The sequence below is a fragment of the Opisthocomus hoazin genome, chromosome 16, assembly GCF_030867145.1.
Source record: "Opisthocomus hoazin isolate bOpiHoa1 chromosome 16, bOpiHoa1.hap1, whole genome shotgun sequence".
Taxonomy (NCBI): Eukaryota; Metazoa; Chordata; class Aves; order Opisthocomiformes; family Opisthocomidae; genus Opisthocomus; species Opisthocomus hoazin.
In genome coordinates, this window is record NC_134429.1 from 17,484,555 (window position 1) to 17,505,074 (window position 20,520).

Consider the following 20,520-nt stretch of genomic DNA (forward strand, 5'->3'; position numbering starts at 1 on the left):
TCTGCTGTTGGGACTCTGCGCCCAGCAGAGACGGGCCATGAAGAAGCCTTCCCGCTTCAAAACCAGGCACATCCCCCGAGGCAGGATAACCTGTGCTAACAGTTAACCAGTCCAGGCCGTTCTGTCCCATTCTTGCATTCGTTTTCCAACTCAGCCATTCTGTTTTTTCATTGAGACATTTGTCTAAAGCTTTATGGCATTTGTTGTTAACTAGCTTTTATAGCATAATTTGACTTACTGTGCTAAACATGCTCTGTATTTCTTTCTAGTACATGCAAGACTTTTACAACCGGACCTACTTCAACAGGAATGGGGTGCCTATGGACAGTGGCTTCCAGACACTGCTCTGGTCTCTTACCGTGTCCATGTACCCTCTGGGTGGCTTCTTCGGGTCCCTCATGGTGTGGCCTCTGGCCAACAACTGTGGCCGGTACGTGACAGGGGTGTTTGATGTCCTGCACCAGCAGGTTGCTGGGTTCAGGTAAGACTTGCCTTGCTGGTCACTCCAGCTTGCCAAGCCCGTCAGGAACATGACTGTCTCTCTCACACCTTGATTGTAAAGCAGATGGACCGGTGGTTAGCTGCTGGACTTAGCAATACGTGTTGTCTCCCATGTGTAGAAGAACTTGTGTAGTCTCAGTGCAGCCGAGGCCGGGCTGTATGCTTGGCTCTGAGCCGGGTGGAGAGCAATGATGAAAGTTCTGGGCTGGGTTGTGAGATCAGGCCCAGCTTCTGTCGCTTGGGTGTCCTGAGAAACTTCATTATTTTTCCTGAAGCCTTCATTCCCTGCAGGAAAAATAGGACAATAGCCACTTTCTTTTTGATTAGTCTTTAGGGTGGTGATTAATTTGAGTTTTGGACAGTGTAATGTAGAAGGGGTCTATCTGCTGTTGGGGCCTTAGCAAAAATAAACTGACTCTGTCTCCTGCTCTGTTACTTTGCAGAAAGGGTGCTTTGCTGATAAACAACGTCTTCTCCATTACTGCTGCAATCCTTCTGGGAACCTCAGAGCTAGCAAAAAGCTTTGAAGTAATCATCTTTTCACGTATTATTGTGGGAATATATGCTGGTAAGTGAGAGGTTGGTTGGTAAATGGAGAGCAATGAATACATTCTTGTGTAAAGGTTTTTTACACTCACGACAGATGGCTTCACAGGTGGCACGTACAGTTCTGCTCTGCATGGTGCACAAGTACTAAAGGTCTCTAGTAAACAATGGCAGTGGGACTGGAATTTAAGATATACAGAAGAGATACACACCTGTAGATGTAGCTATCTTCTGTAATAAGCATCTGCTAGGCACTGGAGCTCCAGCAGCCAGGAAACCTGATGATGATCATCTGTTTTCCCAGACATCTTAAAGCAGATAGCCTAGCTTTTTTTTTTTTTGCTTTTTATTTTTTTGTTTTTAATGTAATCAGAAACAGAATAATCCTTTGAAGTCAGAGTCGTTCGAGACAATACCAGATCCAATAATCCAGTCCCAGAACTGCCTGTTCTTCCTGCAGGAGAAACGAGATGTTAAAAGGGAGAGTGAAGGGTTCAGAGCCACTGGACTTACTGCAAAGGCAGTGGGGAGCCAAGGAGAAGCATGTAAGTGCCTGTGTCAGAGCTACAGTAATAGGCAACAAACAGAGCCCCAGAATGGCAGGGTGCCCGTGCAGTACTGCACCAAGCGTGTGCAGAGCCAGGCTGGTCAGGGTCCTAACAGCGTTTAGGCTCAATTAACTGGCTTTGGGCTGGGGAGACTGGTGTGCTCCATGGCTCATTAGTGAGTTAGGATATCCTGTAAAGGTCAAATGAGGAAACAAAAAAACTGACATAGGAAAGCAGCTTAATCTGTTACATGCAGCAATTGCAAGTGGTGAGCTAAGGCATGAGACTTATCTAGGCCAATGGTTTTGTTTTGGCTTTTGACTCTCCTAAGCCTGGCAGCTGCTCTTGGCATTGGTTCTCTCAAGAAGCACTAAAGGACCCATTAAGTGTGATCCCTCTTTCCAGTTATTTACAACTGCCAGAAGAATCCAGGCTGGCTGTCCTGACTTGGCCTCGCTTGGGCTGCGTGCGCCGTGCCTGGGGAGGGAAGGTGCTGAGCCAGGGCAGCGTGCTTCTGGCCCTGGCAGGTCCAAGCCTCTCTCGGCCCCGCAGCAGGGCAGCTCCTGTGCTGGTTGCACCAACAGCCCTGTTGTGTGTGGCAGGGCTTGGTGAGCACAGGTCTGCGCAGTTAGAAAGCCACTGTTACTTGAATGTAGTAGCCCAGGAGTCGCTGTTAGCATGTTTTATTCTGGGCAATTAAAATGCTGGTTATAGTGTGAACTTAAAACACTGCGCACCATGAGTATAGTTGTATGTTTTTTAGTTGCTTTAATACATGTTTCCATGCCTTTTGGCTTTCACATGACAGCTTGATCATCTTTCCAAGCTCCTGAAGGCTATGAACTTTAGAAGTGTAAGATAGTCTTATGGTCATTTGACTCCAGGAGTTTGGGTGTTGCACGCCAGGATTTACAGCATAAGCATGGGAGCTGGCAGGTCTCTGGGGTTACTACTGTGGGTAACCATGCAGTGTTCCTGAAAATAACCTGTGTCTTTAGTGTCCTACTAGAGTAGAAATACCTATTGCAGTATGCTACCTGTAAGAGATCATCAACCAGCAAAGCTCTGCAAAGTGTTACTGAGCAATTTGAGTCGTGAATTTTTAAAAGCCAGCAAGAAGTCACATCCTTCTGCCCTCACACCAGCTTGTTTGGATACTGATTTCTTGTTTTAGAGGAAGTAGAAATTTCTCCCTAACACTTTGAGTTTGTTTCCAAATCTGAAATAGCACACGATATTTCTTTGCATGTGTTGTGTTGAAGTACTTGGCAGACCCTGCTAGGAGAAAGCTGCTTTTAAGAAGATGAACTACTGAGAGCCCCCAAATCATCTGCCAACTCTGTAGGCAAGACAGCCTGCTGTTAGCCCTCTTGGACTCCTAAAATGCTTTGCTGTTAAGCAGTTAATAAGCTAGATCCTCAAAGCACCAGGAGGTAGGCAGCCTGCACTGCCAAGGCCTGCCACGCACGCATGGTTGGTTCCCTGCTGTATTTGAATGGAAATGGTGAAACAATCCAGGCTCACTGAATGAACTCCAGCATGGGAATGCTTCTGCAGCTTAGCCACAGAGATCACTTCTGTCCTAAGTTTCAGATATGTGAGTGCAATATTGACAGCCTTGGTGAAGGGACAGCATTGCTTATGAACAGAGAGGTAGTGGGCCAAATGTCTTTCCCTAATGGCTCTTGGAGAAAGCTAGATTCCTGGGCACGAGGTGCAGTGATGGATTTTGTACCTCTCCACCTACTCAGTGAAGCAATGGCACCTGTGTTTTTTCCTGTGTTCTGCTGAAGTGTAAGGAAAACATACACAGCTTATTCAGTGGCGGGAAGATCACATTAAATCTTCAGCTGGAGCAGAAGGGTTTGGGTGTGAGGTTTCCTTTTGTCCTGTGGTCCATCAGGAATCGCTCTGGTCTCACATGGGAAAAAGACCTCTTCTTGAAGAGGAGTGCTGATGTCAGCTGCGTGTCTAATGTTGTTCTCTAACTACTAGGTGTGGCCTTCAATGTGGTTCCAATGTTCCTTGAAGAATTGGCCCCCAAAAATCTGAGAGGTGCTGTTGGAGTAGTACCCCAGCTCTTCATCCCCATTGGGATCTTTGCAGCTCAGATCCTTGGTCTCGACATCATCCTTGGGAATGCTGAAGGTAAAGCCCTAGCTTGGGACTCTTCTGGGGGCTCCAGTGAAGAAAGATTTCTCACAGTTGTCATCTTGTCTCATGTGTTGCAGGCTGGCCCATACTCCTGGGGCTGACTGGGATCCCATCACTAATCCAGCTCCTTACCTTGCCCCTTTTCCCTGAGAGTCCCAGATATCTGCTGATACAAAAGGGCGATGAAGAGAAAGCACGACAAGGTACAGCATCATCCTTTAATGAAAGGGGAGGTGGAATGGGATAGATCTGGCTGTGGGACATGACTGACAGCAACCAACAGTGAAGCAAGCAAGTGTGAAATTCTTCACTGAGATGTTGCTGGTGGGTGGAATTCCTGCAACGTTGCTTCTTTCTCTGCATATGTGAATCCCTGACTTCCCACTGTGGAAGCACTGCTGCCCATGTTGTTCTGACTTGATTTGAAGCAGGAGAACTCACTGTAGACTTGTTCCCTGGGGTCCATAACTCACCTTCCTCTCCCAACTAGCTCTGCAGAAGCTGAGAGGCTGTGAAAATGTGGATGATGAGATGGAAGAAATGCGCCAAGAGCAGCGGTCAGAAAAGGAAAGACATTTCTCTGTGTTCAGCCTGTGCACTTTCAGAGGCTTGCGATGGCAGCTCGTCTCTATCACTGTCATGATGATGGGCCAGCAGCTCTCGGGGATTAATGGGGTGAGTGGGAAGGCATGTGGGAAAGGCCAGTGGGGTGAGTGATAAAGGGATGGGACTTCAGAGTGGATGATGTGGGGCAGTGCTGACACAGGAGCTAGAACCAAGGACACAGGAGTACCCCTTCATCAAGGATACTGGTTCTGCATCATGTTGTTTGGCTGACTCTGGCCAGTACCGAATCCAGTACACACATGTACTAGATATAGAGATATAGTCTGGGCACTTTTAGAGTAAGGTGCTTGTGCCTGGATCTAAACATCAGTGTCTCCAGAAATTAAAGAATTCAGTTCTCAGGCTTCTGTGTACTGGTTCCAGGATGTAAAAGCAGCCACAATGGGATTCCTGTGTTCTGCCTCTGGCCACATATAAACACAGCTGTGGTTTTGCTGCAGGTCTTCTACTATGCAGACAGAATCTTCCAGTCGGCAGGCGTGGACAGCAACACTGTGCAGTATGTCACTGTGTCGATAGGTGCCATCAACGTTGTCATGACTTTGCTTGCTGTAAGTTTCTGTTAGGGCTCTTCAAGGTCTACCTTGTCCGGCCTCCCCGGTCCGTCCCTGTTTAAATCAGGTTGTTACCTACACCTACTGTGACCTGCTTGGCACAAGAGATGCCCTGCACTGTCCCTTTTCTGAAGGCAGCTGTGTTAAAATCATTGATCACACTGATTTCTCACATGCCTCAAGTTTTCAGTCTCTGGTTTCCAGGCTGATATGCCCCCCCTTTTGCTGCCCAGTTTTACCATGCATGGCTTCCACGCGGTTCTCACTGGGACTGGGTACTGAGGAATGGCTTGCCCGTTGTCTCAGTGTTATCGACACATCCAGCTTTTTGCAGTTTCTGGGTGACTTTGTGCCCACAATCCATCAGTAGGTGGTGCAAATCTCACTGAATTTCTTAAGAGACAAAGACTACCTGAATAAATTTTTCTGGAATAAGAAGTGCTGTGCCCCAAGTGTCTGATCTCTCACCCTCTGCTCTTTCTTTCAGGTTTCCATCGTGGAATCCCTGGGGAGGAGGATCCTTCTTCTTGCTGGCTTTGGATTGTGCTGTGCCTCCTGTGCAGTGATAACTTTGGCCCTTAATCTGCAGGTGTGTAGTTGAAGGGCTCGGGTGCTCCTACCCGTGCATTTCTGGACCTTGCAAGGAACAGGCGATTGTTATATTTTGAAGTTGCTTATACACCCTGGGCGGGAGGGGACAGGTGTATCTACCTAAAGCAAACCCAGGAAAAACAACGATCCTGCTTGTCTGAATACTACTTCCAGTGTGTCATGTGCATCATGCCTGTTTATATCCACTTGTTGGAAGAAGGATCATAGCCAGGCTATGGTTTTCATGGCTATATATGGACATACCTGGCCATGGAGGGTGACACTGGCTTTAGAATGCCTTCAAATCTTACTACAAATAATGCCTGGGATGTGTTGGGGATGTTCAGACAGGAACCACATCTAACCTGTGATTAAATTCTTCACAGAACACTGCCTCATGGATGTCTTACATCAGCATAATGTGCGTCGTTGTGTACATCATTGGACACGCTATTGGAGCCAGTGAGTATGCACAGTTTAGTCCAGTCTCCTCCACAAGCCGGGTAAAGCCCACTGTTACGCTAAATTTCAACACAAAAGTTTTGTGGAGCTAATCCAAGGAGATGGAATTTCTTTTCTGTGTGGCCATGCACCTTGCCAGTTGTCAGCTATGCTTATGTTCCAGTGATTTGCTGGCTGTGTCCGCGAGGCAGGGGAACATCTGGCTATCAAGAGCAAAGGCACGATTGTGTTTGTGCCTGAGATGCCCCCAGTGAGACCTGGAGCAAAAATATGCTGAGATCATGAGCCCTATCAACTGGGCAGAGATGTTGCGTGATTGCACCTATAGGCAGCAAATCAAATTAGAAGCAACCCAAACTATAAGCGTGGTCCTGCAGATCACTTTGCAGGAAGGAGCTGTGCAGATAGATGTGGATATTGGGAAAGTGTTGTCTTGACTCGGCTGCTCAGCGTGGTAGGGTTGTCTGTTTAGCTTGGAAAGCCCTGCCAGATCCTTGCTGGATGCAGTGATGCGGTTTTTGATGCTCCTGTAAAGGTGTAACTGGCAGATGGAATGACACCCAACCTTCCCTTTTCCGTTTCTGTCATCAGGCAGATTCAAGAGCCAGGGTTAGGGGGGCTGCTGGAGGGAGACCACCAGACCAGCCAGACCCATGGTGTGACCCTGTTGAGTAGAACGTGGTCTGCTTCTGATGGGTGCCACAGTGCAGAGCATGGGCCGGAGGGCTTGTACCATAAGTTGTTTTTCCAGCACCTGCATGTGTTGAGGTGTTTATCTTGCCTTTTTTAAGAAGCAATCACTTGCTTAGTTTCTGCTCCTAGGGTGCTCTCTGCAGAGACAGTTTGTGTTTATCAACCTTATTTTACAATTTGTGCAGGAGGTGGGTTCATGCCTAAGGTGCGGCCATGGAGAGAAGTTGATTGTTGTGTGTGAACTTAGAAAAGTCATTTAGCTGCCTTGTTGTTTTTTTTTTTTTTTAAATTTAATCCCATATTGGATTGATTGGGTGTTTCTGAACACTAGTAACTTAGAAACCATCGCCTGCCACTGAAATGCACCCTGTAATCTAGGAATTCAGAGGGGGTGAATTGCTTTTGGGTTTTCAAAATATACAACTACCTTCCAGGTCCAATTCCCTTTGTGATGATCACCGAGATGTTCATGCAGTCATCCCGGCCCGCTGCGTTCATGGTCGGTGGGTCTGTGCACTGGCTATGCAACTTCACCGTGGGGCTTGTGTTCCTCTACATGGAGGTAAGATGCGATCACACAACAGGGCAAGACTTCAGCTTAAAACTAGTATCTTCACCACTGTGTTCTTAAGGAGCCTTTCTAATCCTGAGAGCTGTAAATGCCCAAGTTCATTACCAGCACCTGTATGCAGGATTATATATTAGGGGCAAGAAACTGATGTTACTCAGTGTTTTTTTTTTTTTATCACATCTGTTTGTTGCATTTGCTTTAAAAGAAAGCAGTTGCCTTCCGGGTAAATGTCTGGTCCTGAATTCGGGAGCATGGATATGACTGCAAATTTCCCATCTTAAATTTCAGCCAATTTTAGCTTTTGTTCTCTAGATCACCGGTTCAACTGATCCCTAGCAGTAGTGAGCCATAAACTGCTACAGTTGTGGATTTTAGCCTGGCAAAAGGAAGCTGAGCTTAGTTTCATTTATGTAACAGACCCTCATCCTCTTTTTCCAATGAATCTGTGGTGGTTTCCACTAAATCCATGGTGGTGGTAGGAGAAGACAGAATCTAGAACGACTCCTAACTTGCGCACATCACTGGGGCTGCTTTTTTGTAGCTATTGCAGGGTTTAGCATGTCCAAATCATCTAATGTACACAACTGGAGTATTCCTCTGATCCTTGCTGTTTTCATTCGTTGCCTTAGGCTGGACTGGGGCCCTACAGCTTCCTCATCTTCTGTGCCATCTGCCTCGCCACTATACTTTACGTCTTCTTTGTTGTTCCTGAGACAAAGAACAAAACCTTTATGGAAATCAACAGGATCATGTGCAGGAACAACAAGGTGGGTGTTCTGGAAGACAAAGAGCAGCTTGAGGATTTCAACACTGCCCCAGGTGAGCAGGCAGAGAAGAACGAAAGCTTTCAGCAGCACGACACCGTGAACCAGCGCAGTGTTTGGCCTAGCTCAGACGCTTTTCGGGATCTGTTCAGCAGAACAAAAATGTTAATTCATGGTTTCATTTTGTTCTTTATTCAGACCTTCTGCAAACTTCCCACAGCAGGAGTTTCTAAATAAACCGTTGACTTGAGTGTTCTCATTGTAAGCAGCAGGACTGTTCTGCTTCATGGCATAGCCATTGCCAAGGCAAATTATGCGTTCATGGTATTTGTCACAGGGAAAGAGCAATGTCCTCAGCCAGCTCAGTTCCTGTGATCAAGTAACCTGTGTCATAAGGTGATGGATGTCCCTGACAACCTGACTGACAACACCAGCCACAGCGCTGGGGCTGGGGTTTGGTCAGTCATGTGCAAGGAGTGCACTGTATTCCTCTGAGGAACTGCCGTTCATGTATTTGAGGGTCCAGCACCAGTGATGCCAGGCCTTTGCTCTGGAACGGAAAGAATGTCAGTTGTTCTGAGGAACTTTGTTAGAAGGGCTGATAATGCCATTTATCCTGTCAGCTCTTGTCCTTCCTTTGTCTGCTTCAAAGGACTGTTGAACTGGAAGTACATGTCACTATAACCTTACTCCCACCCTGCTCACCGAACTCTCTCCTCCAAGTCAAACCTAGTCCTCGACTGTTGCTGAGTCTTTCCAAAGCCTTATTCTTGAGGTTAGGAGTCATCCATCTGGCTGATGCTTATTCACAGCCAACTTATGCCCATTTATTCCAGTGGCACTCTAGTCTTTGCGCTATTTAGCTCACTTCACTCCCTAGTGTTTATGCTTCTGTTGCTGAAGAGCAACAGTCCCTCTCTTCATCCTTTAACAACCCCCATATCCCTACTCTGTACACGAGCCATTTGTCCCCCAGAGATACACGGTACTGAACTCAGCAAGAACCTTCCTGCTGCGTTGCAGGAGTCAAATTCATGTTGATTCCTGTGCAGTGGGCTACAGGGTGGAGCCTGTGTTTGCAAACATGTCCAAACTCATCTTTAGCTTCTGACATTGAGTTGCTTAAATTTAGTTTTTGTAATAACTCTGCTCTCAGGTACTTGAACCCACTCAAAAAAGTCTTTGTGTGGTTTAGAGCTTGGTCCTTCTACTGGTTTCTGGTTGTGTCTCCCAAGGGCACCATTCCATCTGAAGGCTAAACTGGTTTGGAAAATCTCCGAGTCTGATTAGTGCTGACTCTCAGAAGTAAGTACACAGTGATAAAAATTGAATGTTTCTTAAAGTATTTATTAGTTCAAGGGGTTTTGGTGTTAATTATGGCATAATTTAAGATGAGGAAATTCAATTTAATGAATTGTTATGCAGGGCTGCTGCCCTCTGTTTTGAGAAAAGTTTAGTTGTTGAACAGCCTGGCACTGATTTTGTTGTTGTCCGAATAAGCGTGATCGTGTGTGCAGATATGAAAAATGTATATAACCATACAAGCAGACCAATAAAGGGGAATCGGCTGTGCATTGTATCAATGTGTGAGAGTCATTCCTGTACCTGCATGGATGCTGAAACTCGGCAATGTGTTTTATACCTGCCCTCAAACTTGTGACGTATACATGTTGAAAAAGAAGCTGTTTCCACGCTCAGTCTGTGTCCATTTACAGGAAAGGCAGCACGCCACTGATCAAAGCGCAGTGAGTGCAGAGGAGCAGACTCTGTCCCGCCAGGGCTGTGGGCACCCGTTCCTACGCGATACGTCTGCAGGGGAAGGGCTGGTGGTTTGATGCTGAGGAGTGGGAAGGAAGGGCGCGTGCAGGGAAGGTGGTGAGAAACTGAGTCTGGGTGAAGGATGAGAGACACATTTTACTTGAGAAAATGGCTCCTTTGACCGAATAGAGTGGCCCTTTGGTATGTAGGCAGATCTATGTATGGGGACCTGCCGAACTGCTGGGAGGGATGTGACAATATGATGTGCTGGGCTGTGCCAAGTTCTGCTCTATTCTTTGTCTTTGTCCCGCTGATGGAGGCTTTGCTCCCATCTACCTACTTGGGAAAATGACCTGGAGCACTAGCAGGTGCGTAGTGAGCCTATGTAAAGCAGAATAAACAAGCAAATAATCTAAGTTTTCCTCAGTTTCCCCAGCAAGCAGTTTGGATTCTTCTGCTATAAAAAAAGATGTTGGTCACTGGCAGCTGGTGTCAGACTCCAGAACTACCCCACCCAAGAGGGTCATGGCAGTTTCTCCCCAGGCTATGACATCTCCCTTCAGTTGCCCTGGTTTGCACAGTGCAAGTGCCCGAACATCTGCAGGACTGAGAACTTGGCTCCACATGTTCACATGAGTCATCCATCCTGCAAAACTGTTGGAGAACGTCCCAAGAAGAATGTCTCTGTCTTTCCCAAGGACAAGCGTCCCTCCAGCCTGGCTCACGTACCCTTTCTGGATACTCTGTGCTTTACCAGCTGCTCCATTCAGCCATAAATTTGCCATTCCAGACTGGGAGGCCCATGCCATGCAGTAGTGCAGCCAATCTTGCGTCTTGTGGTATAGGGGGAAGCTGATGAAATGGCCTCCTATCCATAATCCCACATCTGTGCCCACGGTCAGCACTAGCTCCTTGTCCCTCTCGTGTGTGGAGTAGGAGAGAACAGTCTGACTGCCAGCGTGCTGGGCTTTTGTCCAGAAGCATAGGGTGAAGGCTTGGAGAGACATATCGTGGAGGGGATGAACGTTCACAAAACTCTCAATGTTTTCCACAGGGAAGTAGAAAGCTGGAAAATTGCTGGATTTAATACCTGAAATAACCAAAAAAGCCAGCTGTTACGCTTCCTGCTGTGCTTATAAATCACCCCAAATCCTGAAGAACACACCCATAGGAACTGGCAGGGCTGTGGCAGTCTTAGCTGTCTTCAGTCACAGCTACTGGCATGTGTTGTACCAACAGGGAAGGGGCTTGAAATGATGAAGAGCTCAGTGCCCTCACCCAATTATTTGGGGAAAACCCCGCTTTTTTTCCCCTCTTTCTCTTTTCTCTTGTGTAAAGTAGAGATGATTATTTATCTGAAGGGAACTGTGAGCTTAAATCCCTCACTGTTTGTACAGATGTGCTTAGGTCTTGCAGGAGAAAGCTGCTGTTGTTGCGAGAGTAGCTAGATTAGGGCTAGCTTTAATGATGCTGTAGTTCAAGAATTTCCATCAGCAGGCCTAGATGTGACACAAAATTCTACCTGCACGTATTGGTACCAAATCTGTTCATGATACAGGCCATCCAGGACAGCAGGGCATGGGGTCTTTATCCTTGGGAGGTAAGCTGGACTCCAGAGTAGATGTGTGTTTCTTACCTATGTGGCTCACTCCATTCAGCAACTGTCTCTTCATGTCTTGGAGCTGCATCTGGATTTGTTCCAGTCTGAGGCTGAATTCTTCTGGATCGCATTGTTCTACAGCAATCAGACAGCTGAATTTACAGAAGACCAGGACCTGCACATGGTAGATCTTCTGCTTTCTAGCAGAAGGTCTGGGGAGAACCTTTCTTTTAAAACGCAGTGTCTCACCTCCATATGGTGCCTGCCTAATCAGCCATCCCAGAGCTCTTTCTGCCATGGTCAGTGTACCTCACCATATGGATGCAGACACACCTGAACCTGGTGTTCTTGTGGGGCCAGGTAGCACCATGGATCTTGGCAGATCTGTGTGACACCACTGCAGTCAAAACCAGGGGCTGACACCCAACCTTCAGCCACCCCTGCACCATTGGAAGCAAGACGTGTTGGCAGGGGTGAGCAGGCATGTGGGCCATCTCCACCTGATGCATGGGGACACTGCTACTCCCGGGAAGGGTGACCTCCACCATGCCTAGCTTAAGTGATTTGCAGCTTAACTCCTTCCACACAGGCTTCTTGCCCCTGCTAGGGGAAAGTCTGAGCCCTGTCTGCTGACTCCCTTTACCTTGGGTGAGGTTGGGTCTGAAGGAGGACTCCACCACTCGCCCGTTGAGGGGCTGAGCATGCCGGTAATCATTGCGCAGCGTTCTGTTTTGCCAGTCCAGCAAGGTGTTCTCCAGGAGGCTGATCTGTGAGTAATGCAGCCTTGTTATGGAGGGCAACAACAGTTTTGCCTAGAAGTGCAGTGCAGATCCTGCAGCTCAGGATTAAACCTGCAATGTTTTACAGAGGAACCCATGGGGTCTCTTGCTGAGTATTTGCAAGGGAAAGGAACAGAACATGAGGGCTCTTATCAGCTAATTCGTGATAAAAGTATGTTGTCTGAATGAAGTTTGTACCACCTGCCTGATAGTATGCATGGATGGAGGTTTTGCTGCTATTCTGTAGCGTACTGCTTTCTCACGAGTACCTAGTAGCCTTCTCCCTGCCCAAAAGTGTATTTCTTTTTCAAATGAAAACACACCGTGACCCTCCACTACCGTAGTCTCCACTTTAGCTTGTTCTTCTCCTAGAAGAAAATGTTTCTGATGCTGCTTTTTCATTAAGGAAGACGAATCACTCTGCAAGACTCAGCAGTAAGCTTATTTTACTTGTGTTACTTTTGTTCCTGCTAAAGCCTCGCAATGCCTCTGACAGCCTGGACAAACCCTCTCCTGTCACGCAGCCAAAACTCACAGCCGGCCACCCCTGAAATGACTCCATCTAGCTGTATGACGTAAGCATAGACAAGAAAAAAACCCCAAAACACTCTTCTAAAAATATCCTGATTATTCTGCGGTTATTTTTGCTATGAATGGCTCTTATGTTTTTGGGGAAGGTTTTATGGACTCGCCTGCAGCAGTTTTAGCCTTGTTGATTCTGACTGGTCTCTTTGGTTTTACAGTGCTTCAGTATGGTCGAGCTTAACTGAGCAGAGAGCTTTCTTATTGCTCACCAGACCTTGGGTAAACTGCTACTGTGACCCTTGCTGTGATGTAGCATCACAGTGTAGTTACAGCCCCCTGTAATTCCAGTTGCTTAGGAGTCTATCCCAAAAGCCTGTGTGAGAAATGCTCTATTAGCTCCTCTGTCAGGCTGTGCCCCAAATCACTGGAGGACAGAAAAGGAAACTTGTATGGAAAGGTGAAGCGTGGAGGGAAGAGAAGCTGCTGTGTCTGGTAAACAGCTCTCCCTTACCTGTGTGTGTGACAGGACAACCGGAGAATGGAAGATGGTCCAGATCACACTCTCAGAGCAAGGTGGGGTTGTCAGTGAGCCCTGGTACCTGTAGAAGTGGGAGAGGTTTTCGGGCAGCATGGCTTGGACATCCAGAGAAATGAGTTTTGTTGATTGACCTCAAAAGGAAATAGAGAGGCGATATCAGCAATTAACGGGGACCAAAGAGAAAGGCAAGAGTGGTGTTAAGAGCTGGGGCTGGTAAATCACTTTGCCTAGAGCACCGGTATATTAGACCTCTGGCAGAACTGGATGAAGATGGAGGGGAGTGAATGTTCCTTTAGGTGGATCTAGGATTTGTCATTCAGAGATACCTGGGGTTCTGGAGGTGCTGGGCAACTGCACCTCTGTGCTCTGCCAGTAGCTGCTTGTCTTCCCAGGAAGCAGAGCTTACTTGTGTAGCAGAGCATGTGCTACCTGAGAGTGCAGACTGCAGGGCCCTAGGAGGATGTTGTTTGGTGCTGCAGTGTGTTGCGTGGACCTACCAGGAGTAGGTTTGTTGCTGCCTTGAGCATCTTGCACAGCCACCCTGCTGTGTGGGCCGCTGTTTGAGCTGCGTGGGCAGGGATGGCGTGAAGCTGCGCGTGGCTGAGGATGCTTGGCCACGTAACCGCAAGCAAAGCAGCAGCAAAATGTCTGTCCCCAGACCCAGTACATAGGTACAGGTTTTGAGAATATCGAGGATGGAGAAAGGCATTCCTGGGTCTTACCTGCAAACCTGATTTTTGCCAGTTTGGAAATGAATTCACTGTAGTAGGTGTTCTCAAAGTGTCCATCCTAAACACAGCACAGCAACTTGAACAAAAGGTTAGTGACCTGCCTGTCCTTCTACACTACTAATCAGCTTGGGGGACTGATTGGTGAATTGGGAGGCAGAGAAGAAATGCTATCCCAGATGTCTTGATAGGCTGGGCAATCCTAGGCATGGTAAGGTGTGTACACGTACGTCTTGGGTAGAATAGTGAACTACAAGGATCCTTTTCACCACTTGTAAATCCACACAAAATCAAGTGTTCCCATTTGCAAATCAGAGCAAGACCTTGAGGTACAGCAGGGAAAACCCAGCTGCCACACCAGAGAATCCCTCTGTACTTCTTATGGGGCAGATTTTTCTGGGGTTCACAAGTTGTGTTGGCTGGTATTGAGCAAACCCCAGATGGCATAAGGGAAGAACAGTCCTGCTAGAGCACAGCTTCTGCAAACTGGTGGCAGACTTCATCTCTTAGGATAGATGTGCAAACCTAGTATGTGCTGCTTGTATCTGGGCTGCGATTATAGTATAAACAGTGATCACAGACTGTCCTTGCTCCGCAGCCTGGGTGTCAAACCTACCGTGTACAGGAAGGCAAGCACAGCCAATCCATTTGGTTTGTCCTTGGCTTCTTCAAAGCTTGAGTAGTCAGCTGAGTTGTAATGGACAATGTGCAGCTGTCAGAAGAGAGACAGGGTCATTCAGCACGAAGTGATACACGGCTTTCTTGGTGCTTTAAATGACCCAATACAGACTGAAGGGAGGGTCACTATCCCAACTCCTGCTGCTTGTGCCTTGCAGCACAGCCAAATAGACCTTTAAAGAGGTTTGTGATGAATGTGAAGGAACAACTCAATCCTTGAAGGGTATTTGTGTTACTGCAACAGCTTTTCTTGGTCTTCTGCGCCGGCACCGTCAGCCTCAGCCTTTGCGTTGCACCAACCACCTGCACTTAGGGGAGCCCTGTTTCTCCCACGTGCCCCTGCATTGCTTCCTGCAGGCTTTGTGGGCTGCAGCTTCCCCTTTCCCAACTGCCAGACTTGCAACGCACCTGCCCACCAACCCGCTCTCCTCGCAAGTACCTCTGCGAAGTATCTCATCCCGTCTATGGTGTGTTCAGAGCCGCTGGTCTCCAGGTCCAGGCCACCCCAGTGCAGATGCATCTGTACAGCCGTGTAGAGGCCTGGGAGCCCTCTGGAGATGTGCATGGTGGGGGGCAAATCAATCTGAACTGAAAAAAGCAGAGACAACAATGTGTGCAGCCATGCCCTTTCTTGTAGTTACACTTACAGTGCCTGGTGCTTTCTGCTGCTAACAGCCTCTCTGCAATAAGCTGGTACAGTCATGTCCAGGGAACTAACTCCAGCATGCAAGGAAAACCACTGAAGCTTAAAGCTAGGGGTGCATAACATCTTTCCTGACCTCATGCCCGTGTGCCACAAAGACCACACCAGGCACAAAGATGACTGGGCACTAGCTGTGTCTGTAGGCTCTTTTTTTGTTTGTTTGTATCTAAGCTGCTCTGGGTTTTTTCTTGGGCAGTAATTAAAGTGCTTTAACGCTCATCTCCCACATGGTCCATCACCTCTGGCAGGGCTCTGCACAGGTTTAACTCCTTTATTTCCAAGGAAGAAAAGGGGGATAGAAATGCACAAAGTGACTGGCGTCATCTAACCTAATCACACTTTGCAGTGTTCCAGACTCTGCACCATTCACAGGGACTAATCTTTTTGCTTCACCTTGCCAAGGAGTATTCACAAAGAGACAAGGAAACATTTGTCTTCCTGCTAATGTACTGCCACAAATCATACGTTCTGTTAATAAATATGCCAAAGCTAGGAGTGAAAAGGGAGAATTGCCTCATCCTAACGAAAGCCCAGAGCATGTTATAAAAAATAGCAACTATCCTTGTGAAATGTAACACAGTATATGATCCGTTAGTCTTAGTCTGGGTTTGTGAGAATGTTCTTTTGTTTGTAAACTGTTCACAGACAGATGAGATGAAAACATGTTTCCTTGTAATATCCCAAAGAGCCTAGAGTAGGGTAAAAAAACCATCTGCCTTACATTTTACAGAAGATCCCTGCTTACTGCCTTCCATAATTAGGGTTATTTACCTCAAGTACCTCATTATGATTTCTATTTTCTGCAAAACAGAGCCAGAGAATTGTGTTCTGAGTTTATAAGAAGAATAAGTCTTCTGTAAGGTATTTTATGCACTTTTTTTAATGCACTTATATTTTTCACTTTGCTGAAAGCGTGGGGGTAGGTAACAGCCCAATTTGCTTCTCCTTTTCATCCTTGTAAAAGGTGTGGGGAAAGTACAACAGCTCTGAGCTGGAAGTGCCTTACTCCTGCTTAGCTCTGGCTTTGCCAGGCAGTGAGAAACCAGCCAGGACCGTGCTGTGTGAGTCTGACAGTAGCTGTGCCTTTAGCATTTCTGCTCTGCCACTTGGACTCTTGTCCATTACTGCCTTACAGACTAGAGACCATGCATCCAGGCTCTCTTCTCATCTCTGGTCTTGGAGGCAGTTGAGGTTAATGAAAAATCTAAGAAAAATATGCTACTGGAGGAAGCTGCACACACCCTGCACAGATGACACTTTAATCTTCCAGAGCTGTGCATGTCCTTGCTACCTCGTAAAGGGCCAATCCTGTTTAAAAAGAAAGTCCAAATACAAAAGGCTTCATTAACCTGAGGTTATCGGGGTAGAGTGTGTCTGCACAGATGTGGTAAATAGGTGCAAATTCCTTGGGCAAACACTGCACTACTGCAAAGAGGCTTTAGCAGGTGCGACTTAGCCTGGTAATTATACAACTAGAAAGTGTAGCTGGTTTCTTAGGTGAAGCACTTGGCCTTCAGCTCCTGGGAGCCTGTAAGGAGGCTCCTGCTGATAAATCCATCTCCTGTCCCTTTCAGATAGGCTGAATGTTTTCTGATGTAGCCTAGTGGAATATTTTCCTTGAGAGACACTTCTGTCCCATCACACTGAAGCCAGTAGGAAAACCTTGCCTGACTTCACAGGAGCTGCGAGTAAGGGCAGTCATTTACCTTTGTGCTTTACTAAAATGTCCTGCTTCAGCAAATTGTTATTTTGATGTTAACAAAAGAACAGGAAAATACACGTGTCAAGTCAGATCTGAAAGCTAAACCTGCAGGAATTAATTTGTAGGCAGTCAGGGTAGCAATGCTGACATGAGAGCTTCTAACTGAATGTTGAGCTCATGTGGGTGACAAACAGGAGTTACAATTTTTTAGAAATACAATCACAACAGTCTTTCTCTGAAGGCAGTATGTGTCTTATCAGTTCACATCCTTGCTTTCACTCTGTATTTCACTCCGTTACAGAGAGGAAGAAAGGACTGTCGTGCGGGATTACAGAGCTCCCAGCTCTATGTTCCAAACACCTTCCCAGAAATACTCATTCCCTCCCCACTGCAGCTATTACAAAATTCTCTCATTGCTCATCTGTAGTCCAAAAGCATTATCCCCAAACTGCCAGCTGATGAATTATTTAGACAATGAATTACAGACTGCAGCAGGGGAATCCAGGACCTCCTAAATTTTAAGTCTTGCCCTGAGACTGTGTGGCCAAAGGCAAGGCTTGTAACCCATGCTGTGCCTCAGCTTCCCTTCCTGAGCCCCAAAATAGCAATCCTCTTACTGTAAAGGAGGGATCCTCCTCTGTATTGTACTTTGTGTGACCTACATCTAAGCAAATCTCAGATTCCAATTTGCTACTGAACTATGGTTCTCCATTCCTATCATCCTTATTGCGCAAGGGCAAAAGATGCATCTTCTGAATGCAGAGAGGAACCAGTATACCCCAAATACCACTCACTACTGTAGTCCTGCAGGCTTGTACTTCACTGAAAAAAAGGGTCAATCTATAACACTCTAGCTGCCTTTTATCCCTTTTTAATATCTAATATCTTGCAGAACCGTAACTGCCTTTTATTTCTCTGGTTTATATATGTGTTTCTGGAAAGCTTTCCTGTGTGACTGGGGAAAACAGCCAAGCTAGGAGAGCAGAATGAAGTGAGATGGCAAAGCAAAGTGAGGTGAGTTGAAAATAAAAAAAAAAAGGGAGGGTACTGTCTGTGAATAGCATTTTAGAACGATCTGTTCCTGCACTGTCATGAGCTTGACATCCTCTGAGGACATCTGCTTAGCCAGGGAAGAAAAAACTTCCCACCGCAATGGCAAAGCTGGCTCATTCGACTGCATTTCAGCCTAATGTCACGGTGGCCACCAGAGCTTTGTGATCATGTTCCAGCTATAGCAGAGTGCTGAGGTGAACATACAGGAACTGTTCCTATACCCTGCCTGTGCTGGGGAAACTTGTGCCTGAGCTCATACAGTCTCCTGTATACCCCAGACACAACGGGGTAAGTGCATGCTACCCTGCCCAGGTGAAACATCCACCGGCTACACCACGGCCTGCTTTACAGCTTAAAAGCAGAAAGCTGTCATGTTCAGGTGTCTCTTCCACCAGCTGTCCCAGCAGGAAGGTCTGTGCTTTCTCCCAGTGAACGCGCTGCAGGACTCACCACGGTACGATGCTCGGAAGCCTGAACTTATCCGTGCGGGATGGCAGCAAAGAGGGGTGGATAAGAGAGTTGGGTTTTCTGGACAGACCTGCCATTAAAGACCTCTGCATTTCAAAAATGTTAGGCCTTTGCTTGGCTGCTACTGGTCTGTCCCCTGCACTGTTGGCTGCCAGCATCACCTGCTGCCATGGAAGCACTGCATGGGAGGCTCTGGATGCTGCGTGCGGGGTGATCCATGCCTGTACCGAGCCATGGCTTGGGGCAAAACGGGGCTGAAGGGGACAGGCAGCGCTTGCTTCCTTCTGCCTTAGAGCTTCTCGCTCTGATACAAAGGTGACGGACAGCTGGAGCTGCTGCAGGACCAAATAAACTCCTTGAGCTCTGTGCCCTGATTCCTGTTTTGGGCTGCTCCTTTATCAGCAACAACTAATTGCCCAGCTCCTCTTTTTAGGTAGGCAGTGAGAAGGATCCCCTCCGTCTTACCCGAGTGACCGTTGTTGGTCATGGTGAAATCCCCCTGCAAAGGCCCATCGTAACCACTCAGCTCCAGCTGCAGCAACTGGGGGTTGTACCTCACTTTTTTCCTCTGGATGTCAACTGGAGACTGGCGCTTGCCAGCACAGTCTGCAAAGTGCTCTCCCCAGTGCTCTTCATCCAGCTCTCCTTCTGTGAGGAGGAGAAGCAAACCAGGTTATTGGGACATGGTGAGAACTGAGTCAGAAAACTCTCCTCATTTGTCACCAGGGCACGTCCATCTACTTATTGTAACACCAGGAGCTGCAGCGGTAAAAGGTTGCTCTGCCTTCCCTGGAGTGAAAATACACATTATTCTGTCTACAGGACAACTGTGCTGCAAAATAAGAAACCTGCATTGCAGTAACAGCTTTCTGAGCGCTGGAGACCGAACCTCCACCAAAAGAGAAGCAGTGCTTATATAAAAATGGGGATTTAAATGGGTCTCAACTGCCAAAGGTGTGGAATCAGGTTCTTAACCAATGCGAGAGTGAATAGGACCAGGGCAATAAGTGGGAAGTCTCTGCTTAGGATCAGGAACTGGCAGCAAATTTGCTATTTTTAACTAGGGAGAAAGCTAACAAAAGAAAAATAGGAGTGAAATGGTTTAAATAAATAGAACCCTTTGTATGTTTGCTGGGATAGGAGTGGTTTGGGGTCACTTTGATGTCCTAGGCGTGCTTTTATTAACAAAACCCACCCCTCTCCTGAGCGCAGGGCTATGCCTTTTCCTGGCACCCCCTTTTTACGCACCACAAAGTGATTCATTGCTGTTGTGAGACAGCTCCTGGTGTGGAACAGGACGTGGCTGTCCCAATTTCAGGATTTGGTTGATAGCTCTGAGCTGCTGTTGCCCCTTCAGCCCCCAGGCCTAAGAACCCCTAAGGTCATGCGAAATGTTAACACCAGCTCCTTTTCCTGCTCAGTGTCATGAGCTCGGACACAAACCTTTGACACAGGACTAAGAACTGAAGGCCCTAGCTTCACCTGCACGTGCTCATCACTTCTGCAAGTATTTAATACTAAAAACGACCCGTGGTCACCTATGGAGGGAGCAAATGCATAGGTGACCTGGCACTCTGGATGCCGTCCTTGTTCCAATGACTCCAAGCCTCTTAGCTCTAATTTGAATTTCCTGCAGAGGTCTGGGTTCTGCTGAAACTGTTTATAAATGCTTGAACCCTTCAAGGCTGTTTGCCTTCTCCATAGTGCTATATTTAGGACTTTAAGCATAAATAGAAATTTTAATGCCGTCTCTTGTCATGGTTGTGGCTGACAATCAATATGGAAACCTTTTGTTCTTTACCCCAGAACTGCAATGTATTGATCACTGTCAGTTGTTGCTGTCTGAGATAGAGCTGGAGCTAGGGAATAACCATCGCGTGATTGCTGAACTCCCTGACTTCAAATCCTGCAGAGATGGTTTGGAAGGAGAGGTGATTGTTTTAAAAAGAAAACAGTTCAAAGCTACTTCATCACCTT

General features: G+C 47.1%; 2 protein-coding genes across 3 annotated transcripts in view; one reads left to right on the forward strand and one right to left on the reverse strand.

The window, feature by feature from the left end:
* The window catches only part of SLC2A5 (solute carrier family 2 member 5), a 34,728-nt gene extending 25,138 nt beyond the window's left edge, over positions 1–9,590 (forward strand). For both annotated transcript variants that reach the window (XM_075437081.1, XM_075437083.1), the window contains 10 exons: positions 270–430; positions 945–1,069; positions 3,591–3,743; positions 3,827–3,952; positions 4,240–4,424; positions 4,817–4,927; positions 5,418–5,519; positions 5,908–5,983; positions 7,111–7,238; positions 7,877–9,590. In XM_075437081.1, coding sequence (XP_075293196.1) covers positions 270–430; positions 945–1,069; positions 3,591–3,743; positions 3,827–3,952; positions 4,240–4,424; positions 4,817–4,927; positions 5,418–5,519; positions 5,908–5,983; positions 7,111–7,238; positions 7,877–8,248 — 1,539 coding nt within the window. In that variant the 3' untranslated portion in view covers positions 8,249–9,590. The remainder of the gene's footprint in view (positions 1–269; positions 431–944; positions 1,070–3,590; positions 3,744–3,826; positions 3,953–4,239; positions 4,425–4,816; positions 4,928–5,417; positions 5,520–5,907; positions 5,984–7,110; positions 7,239–7,876) is intronic.
* Positions 9,591–10,245: 655 nt separating this feature from the next.
* CA6 (carbonic anhydrase 6) lies at positions 10,246–19,045 on the reverse strand. Its single transcript, XM_075437287.1, has 8 exons — positions 19,009–19,045; positions 15,057–15,205; positions 14,556–14,651; positions 13,934–14,000; positions 13,185–13,342; positions 12,013–12,136; positions 11,419–11,504; positions 10,246–10,881 (listed from the first exon to the last, which is right to left on the reverse strand). The coding sequence occupies exons 1-8, from the start codon at positions 19,028–19,030 to the stop codon at positions 10,246–10,248; spliced, it is 1,338 nt and encodes a 445-aa protein (XP_075293402.1). The 5' UTR covers positions 19,031–19,045.
* Positions 19,046–20,520: the final 1,475 nt, after the last annotated feature.

Bases quoted from the DNA above. Each gene is read 5' to 3' on its own strand.
- CA6 (XM_075437287.1), bottom strand. From the start codon at position 19,030: ATGACCAACAACGGTCACTCGG. The intron at 12,137-13,184 runs GTAAGGGAGAGC...CATTACTCACAG, and splicing joins TTGTCCTGTCACACACACAG to ATCAGCCTCCTGGAGAACAC. The intron at 11,505-12,012 runs GTAAAGGGAGTC...TGATTGCTGTAG, and splicing joins CAGACCCAACCTCACCCAAG to AACAATGCGATCCAGAAGAA.